This window comes from Rhinolophus sinicus, chromosome 18 (genome assembly GCF_057876585.1).
Source record: "Rhinolophus sinicus isolate RSI-liver-muscle chromosome 18, RSI-T2T, whole genome shotgun sequence".
Lineage (NCBI taxonomy): Eukaryota > Metazoa > Chordata > Mammalia > Chiroptera > Rhinolophidae > Rhinolophus > Rhinolophus sinicus.
Window position 1 is genome coordinate 37,773,213 of NC_142518.1, and position 21,994 is coordinate 37,795,206.

The window sequence follows — 21,994 nt, forward strand, 5'->3', positions numbered from 1 at the left end:
GAGGCCTTGTCTTTAGTAATTAAAGGTGTGTGGCACTGGGGAACGTGATGCAGGGCCAACTTTAGCCTTTCAATGGATTTACCTCCATGTAATCCTCCATTCACTCGCTCATCACACTCCTGGTTTGTCCATTTCTCCATCCCTCCACCCACCCACCTACCAATCCGTTCTGCCACCCACACAACCAATTACTCTACCCATCCGTCCATCTAGTCATTAATCCACCTACCCACTCACTCATCCATTTGTATATTCACCCCATCCATCTAACTATTCACCAGTTTATCTATATGTATCCCTCTGTGTATCCATCCATAGCCCCTCCCATCATTTATTCACCTACTCTTCCCATTCATTAGCTCATCCATCCATCTGCCCACTCATCCATCTAGACAAGCCCCTGGACATCCACCACCTACCAATCCATCCATTCATTCACCCAATCACCTATCCATCTATCTGTCCATTTATTCCCCAACCTATCCATCCAGCCATGCAACCTTCAACTTATTTATCCACCCATCCATCCAACCACTTATCTATCCTTCCATCTGTCCACTCATCCAAACCCACAACTCATTCACATCCACCCACATACGTATCTGCAGATATTTCTGCTCCACTCAGTTTGAGGGGCTAGTCAACAGTAACGAGACAGGCTAGGCGAGGGTGGCGGAAGGAGAGTCAAGTTGCAGCCAGGGACCTCCCTCCCCATCCAATGGTGTGACCTCACCACCCCCAGCATATCCCTCCTGGTTGCAAAGAATGAGAGCAGTCAGTCAGTGGGTGGGCCCATTTGGCCAGATGGTATTGTGGCTGCACAGCCTTCACACACACACACACACACATACACACACACGTTGCCAGAACGCTAAACACGGACTGCGCCACACCCAAAATCTCCAATCCCAAATGCAGAGTAGACAGGCTTCCAGACATAAATTAACAAATAAAATAAAAACGAGTTGGTCCCTGGACGGGAGAGCTCATGCAGAGATGAAGGCAAAGGGCTCTGAGAACCAGGAGGAGAAAAAACCCCTGCCCCTCCCCTCAGGGCCCTCACTCCCCCAGGGACCACTGCTCTAATACAGGGTTATTAACAACAGCCATCAGGCCTTCAACCTCTTTAATGTCCAGTCTCCCAACCTATTAAACTTTGGCCGCCGGCCCCCATTTCCCCACCACAGCCCAAGGGAATGGTATGCTGGGGGGTGAGGAGGAGAGGGAGTGGGTTCAGCCTGCAGGTCTTTAGCTGGTTTCTCCTGGTTCCAGGTCTGGGTCAGAGGACCCCACGCACTCCTTGCTGAGCCGCACAATTTCTTGGGACAGAACTTCCATGTCCTAAGAAAAAAACGAACCAGAGAAGGTGGCAGGGTAGCTCCCTCACCAAGCCTTGGGTATCAACCTTCTGACCCTATTAATCAACGCCCAGTTCCATCTAGCCTTGGAAAGTAAGGTATTTGGAGAAGTTCACAGCACCCCCGGCAGTAAGCTGAACTTGGGAAAGATGCGAGCATGAGGGAGTGGGAGCCTCTGGAGCTAGGGATAGAAATAAGGGCGTGGATAACCTACTACGCATGGCGTGCTGCAGAATATGACCCCCACCCTTGCCACCTTCTTTCTACTAAATGGTGAGCTCACTTCTCAGAAGGGCCGGGTCTGCATCCTTTCTGACTCCCCCAGAGATGGGGGGAATATTTGGGCAGCAGCATGGGCAAGTGGATGTGTGGGTGGATGCATGGGGGATCCACGGTAGGCAAATAGGTGGACAAATGAACTGTTCAGAGGACAGATGGAGGATAATGGGTAAGCAGGCAGGTCACTGGACAGGTGGGTAAAAGCTAAGATAAGCGGTGATTGAAGAGAGAGCGGTAGGTTGGGAAACAGGTGGAGACATGGGCAGATGATTAGATGGGTAGAGGGCAGATGGGCAAATAGTAGGGTGGGTTGATGGGAGAGTTGGGTGGATGTGTGTATGAATGGATGAGTGAGGTGGATGCAAGGACAGAGTGAAGAGCGAATGACTAAAGTGACAACAGTAAGTTAACGGGAGGATGGGAAGACAGGATGAAGGAGCGGCTGGTGAATGGGGGGTAGGGGGGGCTGGCAGATGACCCAAGGGCTGTGTGGCTGGGGAGGCAGGTGGCTGGATGGACAGGTGGGAGGGCTGGGAGGCCACACTCACCTTGTGCAGGTGCATATTCTTGGTGAGCTGCTCCTCCAGCATGTTCTGTAGCTTCTTGTTCATCTCCCGAAGGTTCTCGTCACCTGGCTTCACTAGGTCTCTCAGGACACTGCCCAGCCCGCTGCGGTCAGTGTGGCCTGCTGCCACAGACACATCTGCAAGGGCCCAGGCTGAGAGCCACCCCCTCGGCAAAGCCAGAGGAGAGACAGCCAGAGACAGAGCGGAAAAGAGGGCAACAGAGTGGGGGAGAAAAGTGGGGGGACAAGCCGTGTCATGAAAGGAGCAGAGGCTGAGCCATGTGAACCCTGGTTGTCACCAGCTGTGAGACCCTGAGAAATGGGGATAATAACTAACTCAGAGCTGGAAAGACGTATATGACTGCATGTGAAGGACAGAGCACTTCGTCAGCTCTCAGCACGTGTCAGTTAGTGTTGTTCTGATTCATAAGGAAAAGGGGAAATGAAAAGGTTTGAAAGAAAGGAGCAAAAGAAACAAAGACAGGGAGGGGGCAAGAAAAAGGAGAGGAGAGGAGAGGGGAGGGAGAAAGGTAAGGAAGAGATAAGGACCCCAAAGGGATATGCATACAGTGAAGGAAAATTTCTAGAGATGGAACAATATAGACAGGAATTGTGAGACAAGACGAAGGGGAGATGGGCGAGAAAGAGGAGGCAGGGAGAAGAGAAGAGGAAGAGACACAGGGAGAAGAAAGGAGAAAGAGGACGGAGAGATACGCCAGAGAAAGGAGAGTGGAGAGACGGCAGAGACCCAGAGAGGAGGGAGCAGCCGAGTTAAGAGACAGAACAAAGACACACGGGTATGGGTCTGTCCTGCTCTCCCTTCTGCCAGCTGTGGTCTTGGCAGTAACTTTGCAAGAGGAGAGGAGAGAATCTGCAGCACTGGAAAGTGGAAGGAGGCAGGAGGTGAGAGGCTGGCTGAGGGGTGAGGGCTGGGGAGACGGCACTGACCGATCCGGCTGTCCATGACGTAGGTCTCGATGATGGCACTCTTCCGGCAGAGGTCCTCCGCCATGGAGGCACTGCTCACCTCCAGGTGCTTCACCTGTGGGGTGGCCCAGCCTACCTCAGACCCCTCCACTGCACATATTCCCACATGAGGAGAGGTTGGCTGAATATCAACGCCCCCACCCCGGCCTCCTCGCCAAGGGCACACCAAGTAGGGAGAAGCAGCACCTTCTCCTCCAGCATCCATTTCTCCTGCTGTGTCTCTGCCAGGCGCTGAAAAAGCTCAGCCACTTCCTCATCTGACAGCTCTGCTGGCCGCGGGGGCTGGGACTGAGGGCTGCTGGATAAAGACTGCAGGGAAGAGGAGGGGAGAGGGCAGCCCGGGCTCAGTACCAATACCCCAGACAGGATCAGGGCTAAGAAGAAGAACCAGGCTGGGGGTGGCGGGGAGGGTGGGCTTTGCACCTGGAGTTGTAGGCAAATCTTGGCACCCTCAGAGACTCTGGATCCCCCTTTGCCTAAAGGGGGAGATACGAACCACCACATCATAGCCTTATGGCAAAGATAAAGAGAGAACCCACAGTACATGTGACCTAACCTCTAGTTGACAAGAAAACTAGGGGAGAAAGCAGCTAAAGGGTATCACCAGGAAGCCAGCAGGAAAATCCGAAAGGGGGGACACTTTCTATAGGTCAACAGATTGGTGTCTTGAAAAAAGGGAGCACACTAGGTTCAAAAGACTTAAGAAACATGAACCGACCAGATGCAACATGTGCTCTGAAACTGAAGGCTGGTTTTCAGAAAACCAGCCATAAAGGACATTTTGGGGCCAGCTAGAGAAATCTGATTAAAGTCAAAGTATTAGATGAGATGAAAATTTACCAAATAGGGAGGGTAGCGATCAGCTGAGCAAAAACAGGCTACTTATAATCTCCTTTAGGCTTAAAAAAGGACAGAGACGCCTGGAAGGGTATGAATTGAGGATTTATAGTGGTGATATCTGGGTGAAGATGTGATTTCTTTGGATTTTTAAACACATTTTTGCTCATCTGTGTTTTTTTAATTTTTTCTACAATGAACACATATGAAATAAAAAAAAAAAGTCATTTCCAAATAAAAGTAGCTGGCAAGGAAGCTGACATGATAAGATGACAGTAACAAGTAATAATTATGAGTTCGGAAAAAAAGACCTCCTACATGGATGATGTATCTACTATGAGCCACATTCTTTTATGGCACCAGGAAAGGTGGAATTAGCCCACAGATGATGAAACAGAGGGTCCGAGAGAATAATTTGCCCATCCCCCATTTAGCAATGGGAATCTAAGTTGGTGAGCTTGGGGTAAAGTTGACAAGGAAGTATATGTGCTGGGCCCAGAGTAAGAGATGGTTGCGAGGTGGGGAAAGAGGGCTCCAGAATTTGGGTAGGAAAAGCTGGGGCTGTAGGCTCTTCCTTGCCCCTTACCCTGGCTGGGATGGTGGAACTCTCCTTCTCCCGCAAGATTTCCCGGTAGCTGAAGGAGGAAACACTACTGCTGTCCCCAGTCTGTGTCCGGCTCGGTGAGTTCATCTCTGAGAGCACCAGCTCCTCAAGGCCTGGGCAGAGAGGGAAGAGAAACCTGAGCCCCAATCCCCCAGGGTCCCAGGGCAGCGACTGGCAGGAAGAGGCAGAAATAGATTTGACAGAGATGGAAAGAGGCAAAACGACACTCGAGCAGACAAGAGGATAGGGGAGAGGAAGAAACAGAAAAAGGAGCTGCCTCTCTAGGCAAACCCACACACACCAGGAGAGAAACAAAAGTGAGGGGATGGGGAGAAAGATGGCGATGGGAATGTACACGGGCATAAAGTGGCATTCACACTCAGACTCAGGGCACAGACAGCTGGAGAGGGCACAGGCACAACCACATGCAAAGAGAAAGCCCCAGAGAGACAGCAAGCTGGAGTAGATGATAGAGGCAGAGACCCTGAATGAGGACACGAGTCAGAGAAGAGACAGAGGAAAAGATGGAGACAGACTCTCGTAGCCATGCACCTAAAGCTGAATTTCATGTAATGGACAAGGAGAATGTATGGCACACAATTAGAATGTGTTTGTTGATTCCTACATTAATCTGTAGCAAAAGAGAAACCAAACCCCTACTTTATAAAGAGAGGTTACTTCAGGAGACACAGTGCGTCGGAGATTGATTTGGTGAGAGATACATTTGTTTTTGCCATGTCACCTAAAATATGGCCACTGTGCTCAGGCCTCTGCTCATGCAGCTGCTTTGGGGTGTCAGGGAGGGGGGCTGACACCACACCCCAAGGATCTCCAGCAAGAGCAGGATGGCTGTGGGGGGAGGGCGGCAGGAAGCAAGTCTTCTCTGAGCCTGTGACGTGGGAGATGCACCAGAGCCATCACCGCACCTTATTTATTTAAACATATTTATAGGCCATTTCTCTCTAAAAAAACAGTCCGAAGCAACTCAAGTTTTCGTTGTTCTTGTATCTTCTGGCTTAAGTGGCAGAAATAACATGGACTTTAGCTGCATATGATCAGACCACAGTGTTGCTGCCTGATTGTAAGTCTCCCTAGGTCAACTGTCTCCCTAGGTCAACTGGGAGCTCCTGGAGGACTGAGACTCAGGGGCTTTCCCATCAGGGACCCTGGAATGAGCGTGGGGGCTCAGTCCATATTGATAGAAGGAAAGAATGATTGGAAGAGATGTAGAGACACTGGGTGAGGCACAGGAGTGTGCATGAGGGGGTAGTGGGGTGACTGAGAAAGACATAAACAGACAAAAGATGGAGAGAAGAGACAGAGGTAGAAGCGAGACAGAGATAAAGGGACAAATAAAAAGGCAAAAGAAAAGGAAAGAACTAGAAAAAGAAAGGGAGAGAAAGGCAGATACAGAGAGAGAGAGGACATGAGGAGGCAGAGTGAGACAGAAACAGAAGAGACACAACAAAAAGCAGAAAGACCGGGATAGAGAAAGCGATCATGCAGAGAGAGATAAAAACAGAGGAATAGTTGCAGTGAAAAGGGAAATGACAAAGTTCAAAAGGGACAGAAGATTCGAGAGAGCTGCCGGAGTGAGGCAGAGGACACAGCTGTGGCATTCAGTCCAAACCGGCCTCCCGGGCCTCAGCATCCCGAGCTCCGCGGGCCTCACCGGAGCGGCTCTTGCTGTTAGTGAGAATGTCCTGCAGCCGCTCCTGCAGCTTATCGGCCCGTTTCCGCTCCAGATGCAGCTGCCGCTTGAGGTCCTTGAGCTTTGGGGGGACAGGAAGAAAGATGTGGGCTGAGGCCCAGTGGGCCCACAGGTAGGGGGCTGCAGGGCAGGAGGGGCTGTGCTGGGACACCTCCCCATCATACCGCGGCACTGCCCTTCTTCTCCAGGATGCGCTGCCCATCCACGGTGTCCTTCACCTCCTGTAAGAGAGAAAGCATGGCTGGCGGGTGGCAGCACGGCTTCATACACTGCACTCTGGCCCTGCCCCGTTCCTTCAGGCTGAGGCCTGGGGTGTGTCTGGGGACCCTGGAGGAACCAGTGACCTGCTTCAGGCTGCTGATGGTCTTCAGGTGGCCGTCCCGCTCCTCCTGGGCCTGCTGGAGCTCATCCCGAACGCCCTGTAGCTCTTCCTCCTTGTGCTGCAAAGCAGAGGGCAGCTCAGGCCTCCGCTGGGGGAAGCTCAGGCCTCCCGACAGAGCCTGTTCCTCCCCGGAGAGTGACGCCACCACACAATAGGCACCTTCAGCTCGCTGGCGTGCTGGTCCCGACACTGCTGCAGGGCTTCCTCCTGTTCCTGCTGCTGCTGCTGCAGAGATTCCTACAAGACAAAGCTGGGGTCTGGCCACAGCCCCCCAGAGGACATCACCTGCCCCCAGAGGACATCACGGCCAGTTAGGGGTGTGAGAGACTGCCGCAGTGCAGAGAAAACACTCCTGCAGGGAACACTGTGTGCCGTTAGGCGGTACACACAAGTAGCACATCTAGGGCTGCACCATGCACATGAAAGACTGACGTTTGCATTTCCATTTTGTTTTATTTAATAAACCATAACACAGCACTTACTGCAGGCCAGGAAGCTGTAAGGATTTTATATATATTACCTCATTTTACAGATTCCCCATAATACCTAGAGAGCAGGTATTATTGTTATCCCTTTTTTACTGATGATGAAAACAGGTCACAAAGAGAAGTCAGGTAACCTGCTCAAGGTTACACAGCTAGAAAGTGGCCCGGCCGGGACTCAAACCCAGGCAAATGACTGGCTCCAGTACCTACGCTCCTCATGGCTATGTGACACTGCCACTCATATCTTTTCAGGGATTGCCCAGAAAATGGCAGTGAAAGTTTTTGTTTGAATACAATTAGTATATTATAATAATTTCCTGACAGAAGTCCTGTTCAAAAGGAAGAGGTGCTTTTTCAAATTTGCAGATCTGACACTGTGCAGTACGGATGGCCATCCTCTGATCGCCTTCACCAGGCTGCTTATTGAGCCTGGGGGTCTGTGGGGATACCCAAGTCCAGGACATCTCAGAAAGTTCCAGGCCCTGACCGCTCCCAGTCCCCTGATTTGGCATGGGTGACCCCTGACTAGGCTCTGCGCCTCACCAGACAACAACTCACCTCGGCCTCCTTCAAGCGCCGTTCAAACCAGCCCTTGGCTCCATCCATAGAGTGTACCTGAGCTTGAAGTTCTTCCACTGTCTGTTGGAGAGTCTCCAGCTCCCGTGTTCGGGCCTGCGTGAGGGGAGACCGTCAGGAGGCAGGCAGGTGGAGGAATGGGCACCTCACCCACGCCACGCCCAGGCCCATCAGTAGTGCTAGACTCCTCCAGTCAGAGGCGGAAGTGCCTCACCATCTACCCACCCACCTTCTCCTCTCGGATCTGCCCACGGAGCTCCTCCTCCTGCCGCTTCTTGTCTTCATGCAGCTCACGAAGCTCACGCTCATAGCGGGCGCGTACCCCCAGCACCTCCTTCTCATGCCGAAGTCGGACGGTCCCCAGCTCCTCCTTGTGCTGGGTCTTCTCCTGTAGCGCCTCCATTGCTAGCTCATCCAGCATGGCCTTCCGCTTCTCAGCACTCTGGGGGCCAGGAGAGTGGGGCAGGAAGATGTCAGTCAATGTTTTCTCCCAACACCAACAAGGCCCAGCACCTTCTTCCAAGGCCCAAGGAACGAGCCAAACTCCACCTCCACCCCACCCCCACAAAACTGGCCATCACTCACCCGTCCCCATGGAACTGGTCGCTTTCCATCCGTATCTATTCCCATGGCTTTGGCCACGTCACCTGCCCCATCCCCGTGGGCCAAGCCAATGCTCCCCTTGAAGCCTCCCCAGTACTGCCCACCTTCCGAGCCTCCAGTAGCTCCTGCATTAATTGTTCCTTCTCCTGCCCAATTTCTTGAAGTTGTTCCAGCAGCCGACTATTGGCCCGTAACGACTCCTAAAGCAGGAACCAAGGGAGTGAGGTTAATAAAGAACTCCCAGGAGCTGCCAGTCACCCAGGACACTTCTGGTAAACCATCATCCTAAACCCAGGGAAGTGGGTGTTGTCCTCTCCATTTCTAGGTGAGAAACATGGCAGCGACTGCTAGCTGCTCTCCAGTATTCATTTTCTCCTCTTTCCCTAGCAACAGACTCTATGGTTGCGTAGGTGGTCATCTCGCTGACATTTCCCCACCTTCCTTGCCCTTAGGTGCGGCCACAGGATTAATTTCCGCAGACGTGTTAAGTATAATATAGGTTATGCTCTTGTAAAGGAAAGGGGCATGCTGGGCCTTTCTCCCTTTCCTCCTTTCTTCCAGATGGAACATAAACATGATGGTAGGGGAGACAGAGCAAGCATCTTGGATGCCAAGATAGTCCTATGTTGAAGGTGGCAGACTAGCAATGCAGAAAGAATCTGGACCATTGGTGATCGGAAAGCCATTGTCCCACCCCTGGACAACCTATGTAGACTCTTACACGAGACAGAACTAAACTTCTATCTTATTTACTAGAAAGCACTATTATTCTACTGTCTACAGAGGGTGCCAAAAAATGTATATACATTTTAAGAAAGGAAAACTGTATTAAAATTGTAATACTCCATCTATACTGATAACAAAAGATGAACACAAGTCACGTTTGACTTTTGCAATTGCAAGAAAGAGGTGCCCAACGTGGTTACCATCAGCGTCCAGACACCTCTGATTACAGCAAACTACTGCTTGAGCAAAGTAGACCCAAGTGTCCACTTGTATACATGTTTTTGGCACCCCCAGGGTTATGGAATCAGAATGGCTCTCCTAATGAACTGAAGAGGTTCTGTCTCAGAGAAGTGACACGACTTGGTCTAGGATACACACAGGCTAATACGTTAGGGAGTCAGACTGGAACCCAGGTCCTCCTGACTCCATGGTCCTCCAACTCCCCTGAGCCAGCACCAGGGAACTAGGAGGAGACAGGTCAGAGCCAGAGGTGTTACCTGGAGCTGGGAGTTGAGGTCATCTTTCTGTCCCATGAGATCCTCATACTCAGTCTGCCGCTGCTGCAACTCAGCTGTCAGCTCAGCGGTCTGTTCCCGGAGCATATTCAGATCTTGGGTCTTTGCTGTTTGGATCTGGAGAAAACGCTCGTGATGAGAAGTTGAGTGGAAGGGGCCCAAGGGCCAGTCACGGGATGTGAGCCTCCCAGTTCCAGGGAGACAAGTTGAGAAGTGGAAAGAGAGCCAGGAGGAAGGAGAAGGAATTTCAAACAGAAAAACAGTGGGAGAAAGGTCAACAGGAGAATGGATAAATGCGGCATAGTCACACAATGGGACACTACAGAGACAGAACAGAAGAGTACTACATATGGATAAACCTCACACATGTAATACTTCAGGAAAGAAGCCAGATGCAAAAATGGGTGTCTGATTCCATTTACATGAAGTTAAATGACAGGCAAAACTAATCTATGTTGCTAGAGGTTAAAGGGGTGGTTACTTTGGGGGAAGTATGGGTTGGGATGGGGGTGAAAAGGACCTTCTGGGCTATAGGAAATGCTGTGTGTCTTGATCTGGGTGGTGGTTACATGGAGTTAAATCGATAGATAGACAGACATGATTCACAGAGTGTACACATAAGACTGGTCCACTTCTTGCACTTTACTGGAGAGAATCTAGAATGCAAGAGAAGTCGAGATGGATGGCCAAAAAGAAGAGGGGTGGAAGCCAACAGAAAGAAGCTGAGGATGAAACAGAAACAGAAGTTGGAGAACAGCATGCGGTCCAGACTACACTGCCCCACTGTGGCTCAGAAGCAGAGGGAGATGGAGAACCAGGGAGAGACCAGCGAGGTCTCCCAAGTGTGCTGTACCTGCTCCAGGGCAGCCAGGCTAGTCCTCAAAGCAGTATTCTCAGCCAAAAGTCCTTCTACTTGTTCCTGTGCATCTGCACTCTGGATGGACACCTGGCCCCACCCCCACAATGGGTGAGAGTGGGTCCAGAACAGGGAGACAGCCAAGAACAAAAGGACATATGGACGCGCGTGTGCGCACACACACACGGACCACAGCCAGGGAAAGCAGGACTTCTGAGGCCTTGCCTGCCTGTACGATACCCACTTGTACTGCCCGACCCTCGCCCCCCATCTTCCTGAGCGCCCCCAGTACCATGTACCTGATCTTGTAGGGCTCGCAGAGCTGCTGCATGCTCCAACTGCTCCCCCTGCCGCTGATCTCTCAGTTCTGCTAAGCTCTGTGGGGACCAGGTCAGGGGAGCTCATTCTAGACCTCAGCCCCCTCTGGGATACACAGAACCATATAGACTCCCTCTTTGACCACCTGACTTCATGTCCCCAGAACTTGAGGGTCTCGGAACATCCAGCCATCAGAGATCTCAGGTTCACCCAAAACTCTAGGTCATTACCGCAGGGGCCTCAGACACTCTGAGGTCCCAGCTCCAAGCACCTCAGAAAACACCTAGGCTCCCGGTGATTTCAAACTCACTCAGCCCCCCATTCATAAGACATCTCACACTCACCCAGATTCCAGCTTTGAGGCCCCAGGATTCTCGGACACATTCAGCCCCCAGGGACTACAGCTTCACCCAGACTCTGGTCCCCCACCCCCAAGGGTTTCGGCCACACTCAACCCCCACAGCCCTAGCTCCCAAGGGTCGCGGACTCACCCACACTCATAGCCCCAGACCCTCCTAGTTTCCAGCTCCGGGTGAGCTCTCAGATTGATGCCCCCACCTGCCACTCCTGTGCTGTCTCCAGGGATCTTCAGACTCAGCTAAGCGAACACCCAGCTTTACCCAGACTTTTGTTGCCAGCTTCTAGGGGCCTTAGACCCACAAGTCAGCATATCCCCCAATCCATGGGACTTCAGACTCACCGACTCTAGGGAGAGGCCTGGAGGCTTTAACGTCACCCAGCCCCCAACCCTCAGAAGCTCAAACCCACCTAGACTTTGGTTCTAGTCTCCGCATGTCTCAGATTCACCAGGTTTCTATTCACAGATCCCAGGGATCGCAGGACCACCCAGCCCACCGGATCCACTTCCTAGGTGTCTCAGACTCAAACCAGCCTTCCTACCCTGAGGGTCTCAAATGCACTCAGCCTCTAGGCCCAACTGTTTCACCCTTGAAGTCTTGTATCCGCTCAGTCCCCATAGGTCTCAAAGTTACCCAACCTCCAGGGAGTCCAGACTCACTCCAACTCCTAATCCCAGTCCCCGGGGGACCACGGGTTTCCCCAGATTCCTGTCTCCAATCCCCCAGGGTTGCAGATTCATTCAAACTGGTGGCACAGCACCCCAAGCCCTCAGTCCCCTGAGATCTCTAATTCATTCAGATTCCGAGTCCAATGCCAAGGGCTCTCGGAGCTCCCCACTTCCCATTTCCGTAGCTCCCCTAAGGAGCTAGGACCTATCTAGTCCCTGTATTTTCAACACAAGAAATCTCAGACTCTCCACATAGTCTCTGTGGACCTCGGAGCTCCCTAGACTCCCAGCCCGGGTCCTGAACCCTGTGACCTCAGCGCCCCGCTCCTCACCTGATTGGCAGCCTCAAGTTCCTGCTGCAGCTTCTGCGTTCGAGCCAACTGGGCTTTGAGATCAGCTTCCTTCCGCTGCTGTAACTCCTCAATCTTGTTCCTGGGGGCGACGGGGCGGGGCGGGGTGCTCACTGACCATAGCCTGAGGCTTAGTCTACCAACTCTGCCCCTGGGGTCTTCAGTTAGTTCTGCTGGGCACTGTTCCTTTTGTCCACCAATCACCCCAACCCTGGTAGTTACCGGCTGTCATTGAATAGCGTCTCCTTTTCTGTCTGCAGACGACAAAAACTGGGCACAGAAAGACAGACACCGACGGGTCAGTTCCACAAGCCAATCCCCTCCTTAGTCCCCCCCGCCCCCGAATCCTCTCCTCCACTTCTGGAAAAAAAAATTACCTTTCTTGTTTCTTTTTCAGTTTCTCGGAGAGCTGGGGTGGGGGAGGGGGGTACAGACAAGTGATAACAAGGAGAATAATATTAGTAAAGACAAAAACAAACTTAGTATTTACAGACACTTCTTACTAAGGCCTTTTTGGAAGCTGAATTTAGTTTTTTTTTCAGTTAAAGTTTATTGGGATGACAATTGTTAGTAAAGTTACATAGATTTCAGGTGTACAATTCTGTATTACATCACCTATAAATCCCATTGTGTGTTCACCACCCAGAGTCAGTTCTCCTTCCATCACCATATATTTGATCCCCTTTACCCTCATCTACCACCCCCTCCCCCCTTACCCTCTGGTAACGAATTTACTTTTGTTATCTCGTGGAATCCTCCAAACAGTCCCGAGAAGTGAGTATTATGGGTTTTACAAATGGGGAAACTGAGTCTCAGAAGGGTTCAGTCATTTGGTTGCCCAGCTGGTCAGCAGCAACCACATGCTCTCCACCCAGCTCCCTCAGGCTCCAAAGCCTAGCATTTATGTCCCCAACATATCAACTGATGGTTACAGCATAAATGATGAGGCTGGGAGGCTGGAAAGCAGGACCATGATTGGCTGCCACACCACTGGGTCTCTAGTTCCTAAGATAAGAACCAGCAGTCTATAAGTTCTTGGGTTGATGGATGGAGGGATGAACAAGCAGAGCTGGGAGGACACAGAAGAAAGGAATGAGGACCATCATGCACAAGACATAGTGAGACCACATTAGCCCATTCCATATTGAAAGCAACTCTGACAAGTGTGAGTTTCTCCATTTCACAAATGACGAAACCGAGGCTACGAGGAGGTACTCTGCCAGCTTCTGCCTTGCTGGGGGGAGCATGACAGGTGGGAAGTGGGGTGGGGCAAAGGCCAGGGAAGGCTTGACAGCCCTACCTTAGCAAGTTCCTCCTGTAGCCTGGATGTTTCGGCCTGCTTCAAGCTCTGCAGGAAAAGATAGGGGAAGGGGTTGTTAACAGCAAAGGGAGAGGTAAGGCGTGTGCCTTTCCCTGCCCTACGGCCTCCCTAATCATCAGGCCATAAGATGGTGACGTCACAGCCATCTCCCTCCGTGGGACCACAGGCAGAGGTAGGGCACCTGCCTGCCACCGGGCACCCCAGCCCCAATGGACCCAGATTTACCTCCAAGCCTTGCAGTTGCTCCCAGAGCAATTTCTTTTCCTCCTTTTCCATTTCCCATTTCAGTTCCACTTCTGCCAATGGCATGGGGGACAGGACAGTGGGGGCTTGGTCCCCTGGGAGCTCTCCTTGGCCTTCACTGGCAACTGAGGACTTCCCAGTCTCTTTCCCATAGCGTTCCTGCAGGGCTGGTGGGTAGAACAGAGCTATATGTTGGATGAAGTGGTCTCCAAAGACCCTTGCCATGTGTCAAACGGAGGAAGAATTGGTCTTCAAACCCTCAGGTAGCAGAGACCCTGCCCCAAATGACTACAAGCCTACAAAACGAAGGCTCACTCCATCCACACCAATCACAAATCTTTTAAGCCCCACCAACCACTGAAATCCTCACTACCATCAAATTATACCAAGCTTGTTTCCCAAGCCCCACCTACAGCCCTCCAAGGTCATGCCCACCATCCTCCAGTTCCTACTTACAGCGAAATCCTTCCTATAACCCCCTGATCCCCAGCCACATTCTATAAAATCTCCCTGATGATCACCAAACTACCACGCACCATCCCACCAGCCCCCGCAGCTATTCAAAAGTCCACACGTCAGGACCCTCCCACACTCTGCCAAGCTTTCTTTCAGGTTTCATCCAGACCCCACTAACAATCTGGCTCAGAATCTTCCCAATGCTCCTTCACTCCCCTTCTCTGTGTAGCAAACATCTCCTCCTAATGTTCAATCTACTAATCTGTAACACTTGCTAAGTCCCAGGCACTGAACTAAACTCAGAAAGATACCATCTCTTATTTCTACTACAATCTTCCAGGTGGTGGACATCACTACGCATACTCTGTAGATAAAGAAGCTTGGGCTCAGAGAGGTGACATGGTTTGTCCAAAGTCATACACTGGGATTCAGGAAGGGCTAAGCTGAGCTAGATTCTGACACCTTTCTACCTTTCCCCGGGAGGACAACCCGCTACTCAAGCCCTGAGGTCTAGCCATCCCCAGGAGGGCGTCCATGCACCTGCCACGTTCTTCTGCAAGGCTGTGTTTTCCGCCTGCAGTCTCAGCAGCTCCCCATCCACAAGGCTCCCAGCTTGGGCAGCCCCTGCCCTGGCAGCCCCATCCTTCAGTTGCTGGTTCTCCAGCTCCAGTTGTTCCATCTGGCTACAGAGCTGAGCAGGGGAAGAACAAGGTAGCAGCAGAACAGCAGAGAATCAGAACAAGATTCACTGATATACACATAGCACTTGGCCCATGCACTTTACAATTCACTTCATTCCCGGAACACCCCTGCAACGTAGATGTTCTCTTTATTCATCATCTCCACTTCCCAGATAAGAACACTGAGGCGGAGATGTTAAACGACCTCAATTTCCCACCTCTGTTAAGTGGCAGTCACAGAGGATTGAGAACACTGAGAGTGATTTTTCTGTTTGCCCATGCCAACCTCACAGTTGTAATATCCCAGACCTCAGGCTCTTCCAGACGTTGCTGGTCGAAGATGTCAGCGTCACGGAGCCCCAACACCAGCCCTCTTCTGTAGAGGGGTCTGTAGCGGGGAGTCTAGGCTTTCAGGGCATGTCCAGGGACAGCAATGCCCACAGCTCCCTACCATCAGCCCTTGCCTTGGAGAGGTGTACAGTGCTAAACCTAAGCCAGCCTCTTGCTCGACCCCTGGTTAAAACATAGTTCTCACAGCAGACCTGACAAGATCCTTTGTCCCATTTTCAGATGAGAATACTGAGGCCCACAGAGAATTCTTATTTCATATCCTGGGATACTTTCTACCCAGAACAATATTCCTTTCATACAGTTCTTCTCATAACTGGCTTCTTTGCATCCTTCAGTGCTCTGCTCCAATGTCACCTTTTAAGTAGTATCCCCCCAACACAGAAATTCCAATACTCTCTGCCACAGGACTCTGTTCCTTTCTTCTTACCTCGCACTAATCACAATTACATTTCACTAATATGTTTTTCACTTCTTAAAGCTCTGAAAAATTATGGATCGTAAATTGTGATTGACAATTAAACTTTGTTGTGTAACACAGGGTCACAAGCACAGAGTCTGAAACCAGACTGCTTGGATATGAATTTTTACTCTGGATTTACTAGTCCTGTGACCTTGGGACAAACTACTTCATCTCTCTGGGGCTCAGTTTTCCTCATATGCTATTAATATCTCATCGGCTTGCTGTGAGTATTAAATGAGTGAATACTGTAAAGCATATCACACAGGACCTGACACACAGTAAATGCAGGTATCAGTACTATTGTTATTTGTTTACTATGTTATCATTGCTCTCCCTGTCCCACCCCCAGAATGTAAGCTCCCCAAGACTAAGGACAATTTTGTGCTGCTCACAACTATTTCCAGAATACAGAGCACATAGCGGGTGCTCAATAACTATTTGTTGAAGGAACAACTGAGCTGAAATATCTTAGCAAATAAGCGGTGGAGGCAGGCCTTGAACCCAGGTCTCTCTGTGAGCACTTCTCGCTCCAGAACAAAGACGGGAGTGTGAAAGAGGTTCTATACCTGGCCCAGTTGCCTAGCCCAGGGCAGGTGCTGGGGAACACAAGCTGGATTTATGGAGGAACGCCTGCCCCTACCTCAACCACCCACAGGAACCATGATACCACTGAGTCTGGAAGCAGTGAAGAGTGAGGTGATGGCAGCTGTTATGTGAGCACCAGGGGCTCTGATCTGTAGAGGACAAGGACCCATTGGGAGGTATTGTTTGAAGGAGTTATGTAGTAAGACCTACAGGTCAGGACCACCTCTAGGGCTTGGTGTGGTAGAAGAAGCTAGAAGTGAGAAGACCAGTAAGGCGGCTGTAGGAACAGAGCAAGTGAGAGGTGGAAAGGTCCACAGGATAGATGTAAAACTTTTAAATGGTTAAGAAATATTTATTTTAGAAGGAGAACGAATTAATAAAAGGACACCATTAGTAGCTAACATCTACAGAGCTGATACTATGTGCTAGGTTCTGTTCTAAGTGGTTTACAGACATTTACCCATTTAATCCTCACAGAAGCCCTGCAAGGCAGGTACTGTCGTTATGATCATTTCCGTTTGAAACATTTGGGAACCAAGAAACAGGCAGGTCTGGTGACACGCTCAAGATTATAGTTAGCAAAAGGTAGAGCCAAGTTAAATCTAGGCATCCTAGCTCTTAACTACTACTTGCTGAATCGCCTCTCCTGGTAGTATACCTGCTTGAAGGTTAGTTTTTGTATTTTTATTTTGTTTAGTTTTGTTTTTAAGGTCTTAAGCACTATATTCTCACGAGGAGCTTTGGAAATACTATTTTTGTTGCCGTAAGACTTTTGCCTTAAAACACATGAAAAACTTAGGAAATTAGTGAGCACGGATAAAAAAGAGAGCTATGGGAACGAAAGACAATGTCTCCAACTGCCCAGTAGGTTTAGAAACAGGCAGGACACTAAAATCAATGAGGAGATAGAATGATCAAATCCAGGATGAAACATGTACAACTAGAACCCCAGGCTCATGTCAGATGAAGGGCAGGAAGAGAAAAGAGAAGCAGCGCCATGTTGAACATAAGAACTTTACCTAAGACCCACCAACGTCCTGGGGCTCCATAGCATCAGCCCCAAAATATACACTACACAGAAGACTTGAAGCTCAGAGAAAAGGACTGACTTGGTCAGGCGCCAGCTGACCTCAGGGCTTCCAGGCTTCCAATCCCAGCACAGTGGGTAGCCCCATCTGTCAAATCGCAGCCCCCCAGAGAGCGAGGACCTGTTTCAGCACCATGGACAGTGATCCAGGGCCAGCCTCTGTCCAACCATCCTCAGCTGCCCTCCAGCTTCAGCCCGGGTGGCCCCAACCCCTTGGATTCCCCTCCGCTATCCCGGGCACCAGCACCTTGCTGAACTCGGCCATAAGTGTGCTGTTCTGCAAACGGAAGTCCTCTTCCTGGCTGTGCAGCTTTGCCTGCAGCATCTCATTTTCACTCAATAGCCCTTCGACTTCCTGCAGTGGCAGACATGGGACAGGGGCAGAAAAGATGGGGCAATAAGGCAAAGGAACAAAGAAAGAGAAAAAATTACATGGGTAGGGAGAACACAGGGTCCAGAGAATGAGACACGTGAAATCGGGAGACACGGGGAGAGAGATGCAGGGAGGGATAAAAGAGGAGACAGGGAGGGAGAAAGACATGGCGGTAGAGAGAAGGGAAAATGGGGAGGCAGAGAGGGATGTCGGGGGAGAAAGTAGGGAGAAAGAGGGGGTAGATAGAAATAGGGGAGAGAGGAGGTAGAGAGAGATGGGGAAAGGGGGGTAGGTAGGGAAGAAGAGAGCGATGGAGAGGGAGAGAGGAAAAAAGGCAGAAATACAGAGATAGGAACAGAGAAAGAGAGGGCGTCGGGGAAAAAAAATGAGTGAGGAAGAGAGGAACGGCGGAGAGAGGAACAAGGAGTCAGAAAGAGATAAATGAAGGAAAAGAAGAAAAGATAAATGATGGCAGCGATAGTAACAGGTAGGGGAAAGAAAAAGAGAAGGTTGGGGAGAGAAACAAGAGTCAGAGAGAGAGGAACCGGAAGTCAGAGATGGAGAGAGTCAGAGAGAAGGATAAAGAGAGAGAAAGGGAGAAGGAAAGACAGAGAGAGAGGCACCGAGTGAGAGATGAATACAGGAAAACAGACAGACACAGAAACACAGGGCAGTGAGGTAGTCACAGATCCAAGTGCACACACAGAGAAAGAAAGGTCAGTAATAGGAGATCCCAGCACAGAACTAGCCCTGCCAAGACACAGTCTCCCAGACACATTCACCCACCATGGGTCCCCTTACCTGAGCTTTCTTGCTCTTGCTCAGTGCCTAAAGGTGAGGGGATGGGAAAAGAGAAAATGTGAACAGAGAGGGACACTCTCACTAGAGTATGGAGACATTGTGGCAAGTGTCAAGAGGGGACAAAGATGACAGGGGTTGGGGATGGGAGAACCTTCAACCACAGAACTTGCATGACAATTTGTAACCCATAGGAATAATGGAGCGAGTGCGTGAGTGGCATCCTGCTTACATCCTTTCTTCTAAGCTCTTGAGGCTGTTCATGGGTCTTAGTATTTAACCCTTCAATGGATGGGGTCTCCAGACTCAGACATTGTGGCTTCCTTGCTACATCTCTTCAAACACATCCATTGGGATCCCTTCTATGCATCGTGGAAACTGCCATTCCTCTACTGAGCAGCCTAGGGCATTGTCAGGTTGGGGAATCAGCACCATACCAAAGAGAAGCCCAGCTTCCGGAATACAGGACTTTCTGCATTCTGTATTCCTTCATCTAACAAATATTTATGGAGCACCACACTATATAACATTGTGCTAGGCATGGCGACAGGGCAGTAAAGAAAGAAACAAAGGAAGGCCTCGAATGCCTTGCCGGTCACTATAGCTGATATGCTATCTCATCTTCAGAGGATAAGAGAGGTAGTTTCAGTCTCACTTTACCAACAGGACCAGGACAGGGATGGGAAGTAGGAGCACAGGGCAGGAGAGGGGAGGAGAGGCGGCGGATTCAAGGCAGATTTACTGCTCGATTTGACTCTTTAGTTAAAAGGTAGTGAATGAGAATGAGTAACTAATTGAAATAAAAAATGAATGAAGCATAAACTGAAGTTTATCAATAAATCAAGCAGAATTAGATGAAATTAGGAAACTGAAGAGACTTCCATGAGAATTTTTTGAATGATTCATGACAGCATGTAACATTAGGTCTGGTTCATGGTAGGTGCTCACTGGCTCGATGAATGAGTCAGATGGCTACAGGGAAGCATGGGTGGGTGAGTGGGTGGAAGGAAGTACCTTCTGAGCTTTGCTGAACTCCTTATCCAGGTAGGCGACCTTTTGTCGAAGACTGGTGAGTTCTGGTGTGGGGAAAGCAGGGAGTCTCAGCCTCAGTCAGTGGCCAGGAGATGAAAGGTCTTCCCACCAGGCCTCTGCGGTCTTTTCCCTGGGACTCTGTCCCCCAAAGCCACCCCCCATCTAATGAGACCCTCTTGGCTCACCAACACCATTCTTGCGTAGTTCATCTGAAAGCTGATAGTTGTTTGTCCGAAGTTCCAGGAGCTGAGCCTTTGGGGGAAGCAGGGAAGGGAAATGATTTAGTGAGGTCTGTGCTCCTATCCTTACCATGAGTGCAACAATCCCTAGTCCCACAGACCCTGCTGCCTCTGCGGGTCCCTTTGTCACTCCTTAAGACCTGTGCATGCTGCATCCTATATGAGCTTCCAGGACCTCAGCTCCTACCCCACCTTCTCCAGTTCAACTTCTGACCACAGCCAGCCTCACCTTTCCATCTCCCTGCTGCCTCCATCTCCTCCCTTCCAATCCATTATGCACTCAGGCCACGGCAGAGCACGGACCCAGGCAGGCTCTTGCCCATGTGTGTTCTATGGCTCGCATGCCCACAAGATAAAGTTCCTCCTACTCCTACTCCTGGCTGACCTCGTCACACAATAAACACTGTTCTGTCTTTTTGTCAGGGGTGAGTGTTATCTACCCTCTTGGCCAGAGCAGGAGGTAGGGGCTTGCCTTCCTTCGTCTTTCCCAAGCGAAGAGGGCCTGGTAGTCTACTGACCAATTTCACCAAGTAAACAGGCTGCCTGGGGTCCCCACCCCCAAGGCTCTCCAAACATGTTCAAACCCCTTTCAAAAACTGCGGGAAAGTGAAGTATGGACCATGCCAAACAGCATCTCCTACCTACCATCCCTGTGGTGCTCTGAGGCCAGTTCTTCCTAGAGCCACCGTTCCTCACCCCACCAGGACCTTTCTCTCCCATGGCACCAGCCTCCACCCCCTGGTGTTATGCTAAAGGTCAGAGGGCTTGGCCTCTACAGAATCCTTCCTGTCTGTCCTCTCCCAGGCCCAGCGATCTATCTCCCACGGTCTTGATGCAATTGGCATAACCCTGGCACCCATCTAGAGTTCTTATCTATCAGAGCCCAATTGTTTTTCCCTCACTCACGGCCCAAAGGAATCAATCTTCCTCACTCAGGGGTCCCCACACCCCTCAAGATCTCCCCAGTCATGATCCAATGGGATGGCGCTACATATTTCAGCGTCTTTCCTCACAAGGCCTTGGGTGGGCCAGTTGGATTACTCTTACTCAGAACCCCCTGCACAAGTGGGGCCTTTCATAGCCCCCTTTAATGAGCTCACCTTTCTACCCTCAGGGTCCCTCACACAGGGACAACCAGTTTACCTCATTCAAGAACCAATGGATTCTGTCCTCACTGGACGTTCTTCCTCTCCTCCCACAAGACCCTACTCAGGGTTTTCCCCTTTCAGTCTCCCCACACACAAAATCCAATGGTCTTTCCCAGTAAGGAACTCTCTCAACAAGGGCCCACTCTGGCCTTTCATCCCATCTCAGTCATCCCCCTGCCCCCCCAACCCCCCCACACACACACACACAAAGAATCAAGTGGTCAGAGTACCCAGTCAGGGTACCTCCCCAAAGCCCGGTGATCTCTGCTCCGTGCAGTCCAAGGTATCACTCTTTCACTTCCTTTGCTCTGCATTCCAACAGGCATTCACTGCATCACCCATTCGGGAACTTCTTCAGCCCAGGCCTAATGTGGTCATCCCCCCTAATCATCCAATGGTACCCGCCCCTCTTAGGATCCACTACCACCACTCACAGGATCTCCCTCTCTCAGGAACAATGACAGCATGTGGTGTCTTTCCCCAATTCCCTGTCACAGTGGTATCTCCCACAAAAATGTCCACCTCCCATTGGGATGGTATTGCCCTCTCAAGGGCTCCCCGCACCATGACGCAAATGGCCCAATGCCCACTTCCTTCCTCTCCAGACAAAATGGTTTCTCCCTCTCCGAATCTCCTTCCCTTGGAGCCTAACGTTATCATCACCCACCCATGGTGTCTCCCGCACAGGCCGAAAGGTCTCGTCCCCTCCAGGTCTGTGTAAGGTATCCCCCACTCCAGGACTCTCTCCTTCGCCCACAAGGCTCACAGAATCCAACCCTTCTGAGCCCAGGAGTATCTCGAATCCAAGTCTCACTACTCAGAGCCTCAGTTTCCCTTCTCCGGAGCAAACCCCTACACTAAAGGTCTATCCCAACCACCCGCTTCTCAGAGCCCGTGGCACGACCTCTCTTTACTCCGCCCTCCTATTGCCCAGCCCAGTGGTCTTTTTCCAGAGAACAGCACCTGCATCCGCTGAAACTCCTCCTCAGATAGAGCTTGCGCCATGTTACTCCCCCCCCATCCCCCCCGACAGGTTTCTGCG

The 21,994-nt window shown here is 50.8% G+C and overlaps 1 protein-coding gene across 2 annotated transcripts; it reads right to left on the minus strand.

The window, feature by feature from the left end:
• Positions 1 to 1,109: 1,109 nt before the first annotated feature.
• Positions 1,110 to 21,994, minus strand: GRIPAP1 (GRIP1 associated protein 1). 2 transcript variants are annotated; one of them, XM_019714297.3, is made up of 26 exons: positions 21,916 to 21,994; positions 19,751 to 19,817; positions 19,548 to 19,609; positions 18,537 to 18,563; positions 17,610 to 17,717; positions 14,740 to 14,890; positions 13,726 to 13,910; positions 13,480 to 13,527; positions 12,557 to 12,588; positions 12,402 to 12,449; positions 12,162 to 12,261; positions 10,784 to 10,861; positions 10,482 to 10,574; positions 9,611 to 9,745; positions 8,492 to 8,587; positions 8,014 to 8,226; positions 7,767 to 7,880; positions 6,883 to 6,960; positions 6,686 to 6,781; positions 6,506 to 6,562; positions 6,303 to 6,402; positions 4,613 to 4,743; positions 3,376 to 3,498; positions 3,151 to 3,244; positions 2,186 to 2,340; positions 1,110 to 1,341 (listed from the first exon to the last, which is right to left on the minus strand). In XM_019714297.3, the coding sequence occupies exons 1-26, from the start codon at positions 21,955 to 21,957 to the stop codon at positions 1,249 to 1,251; spliced, it is 2,526 nt and encodes an 841-aa protein (XP_019569856.3). In that variant the 5' UTR covers positions 21,958 to 21,994; the 3' UTR covers positions 1,110 to 1,248. The 2 variants fall into 2 exon arrangements, 1 of the variants encoding a protein (XP_019569856.3); XR_016020095.1 differs by having other exon boundaries at positions 2,186 to 3,244.

Bases quoted from the DNA above. Each gene is read 5' to 3' on its own strand.
- GRIPAP1 (XM_019714297.3), bottom strand. From the start codon at position 21,957: ATGGCGCAAGCTCTATCTGAGGAGGAGTTTCAGCGGATGCAG. The intron at 14,891-17,609 runs GTGCTGGTGCCC...TCCCCTGCTCAG, and splicing joins TTATGGCCGAGTTCAGCAAG to CTCTGTAGCCAGATGGAACA. The intron at 1,342-2,185 runs GTGAGTGTGGCC...TTTTTTTCTTAG, and splicing joins AGAATATGCACCTGCACAAG to GACATGGAAGTTCTGTCCCA.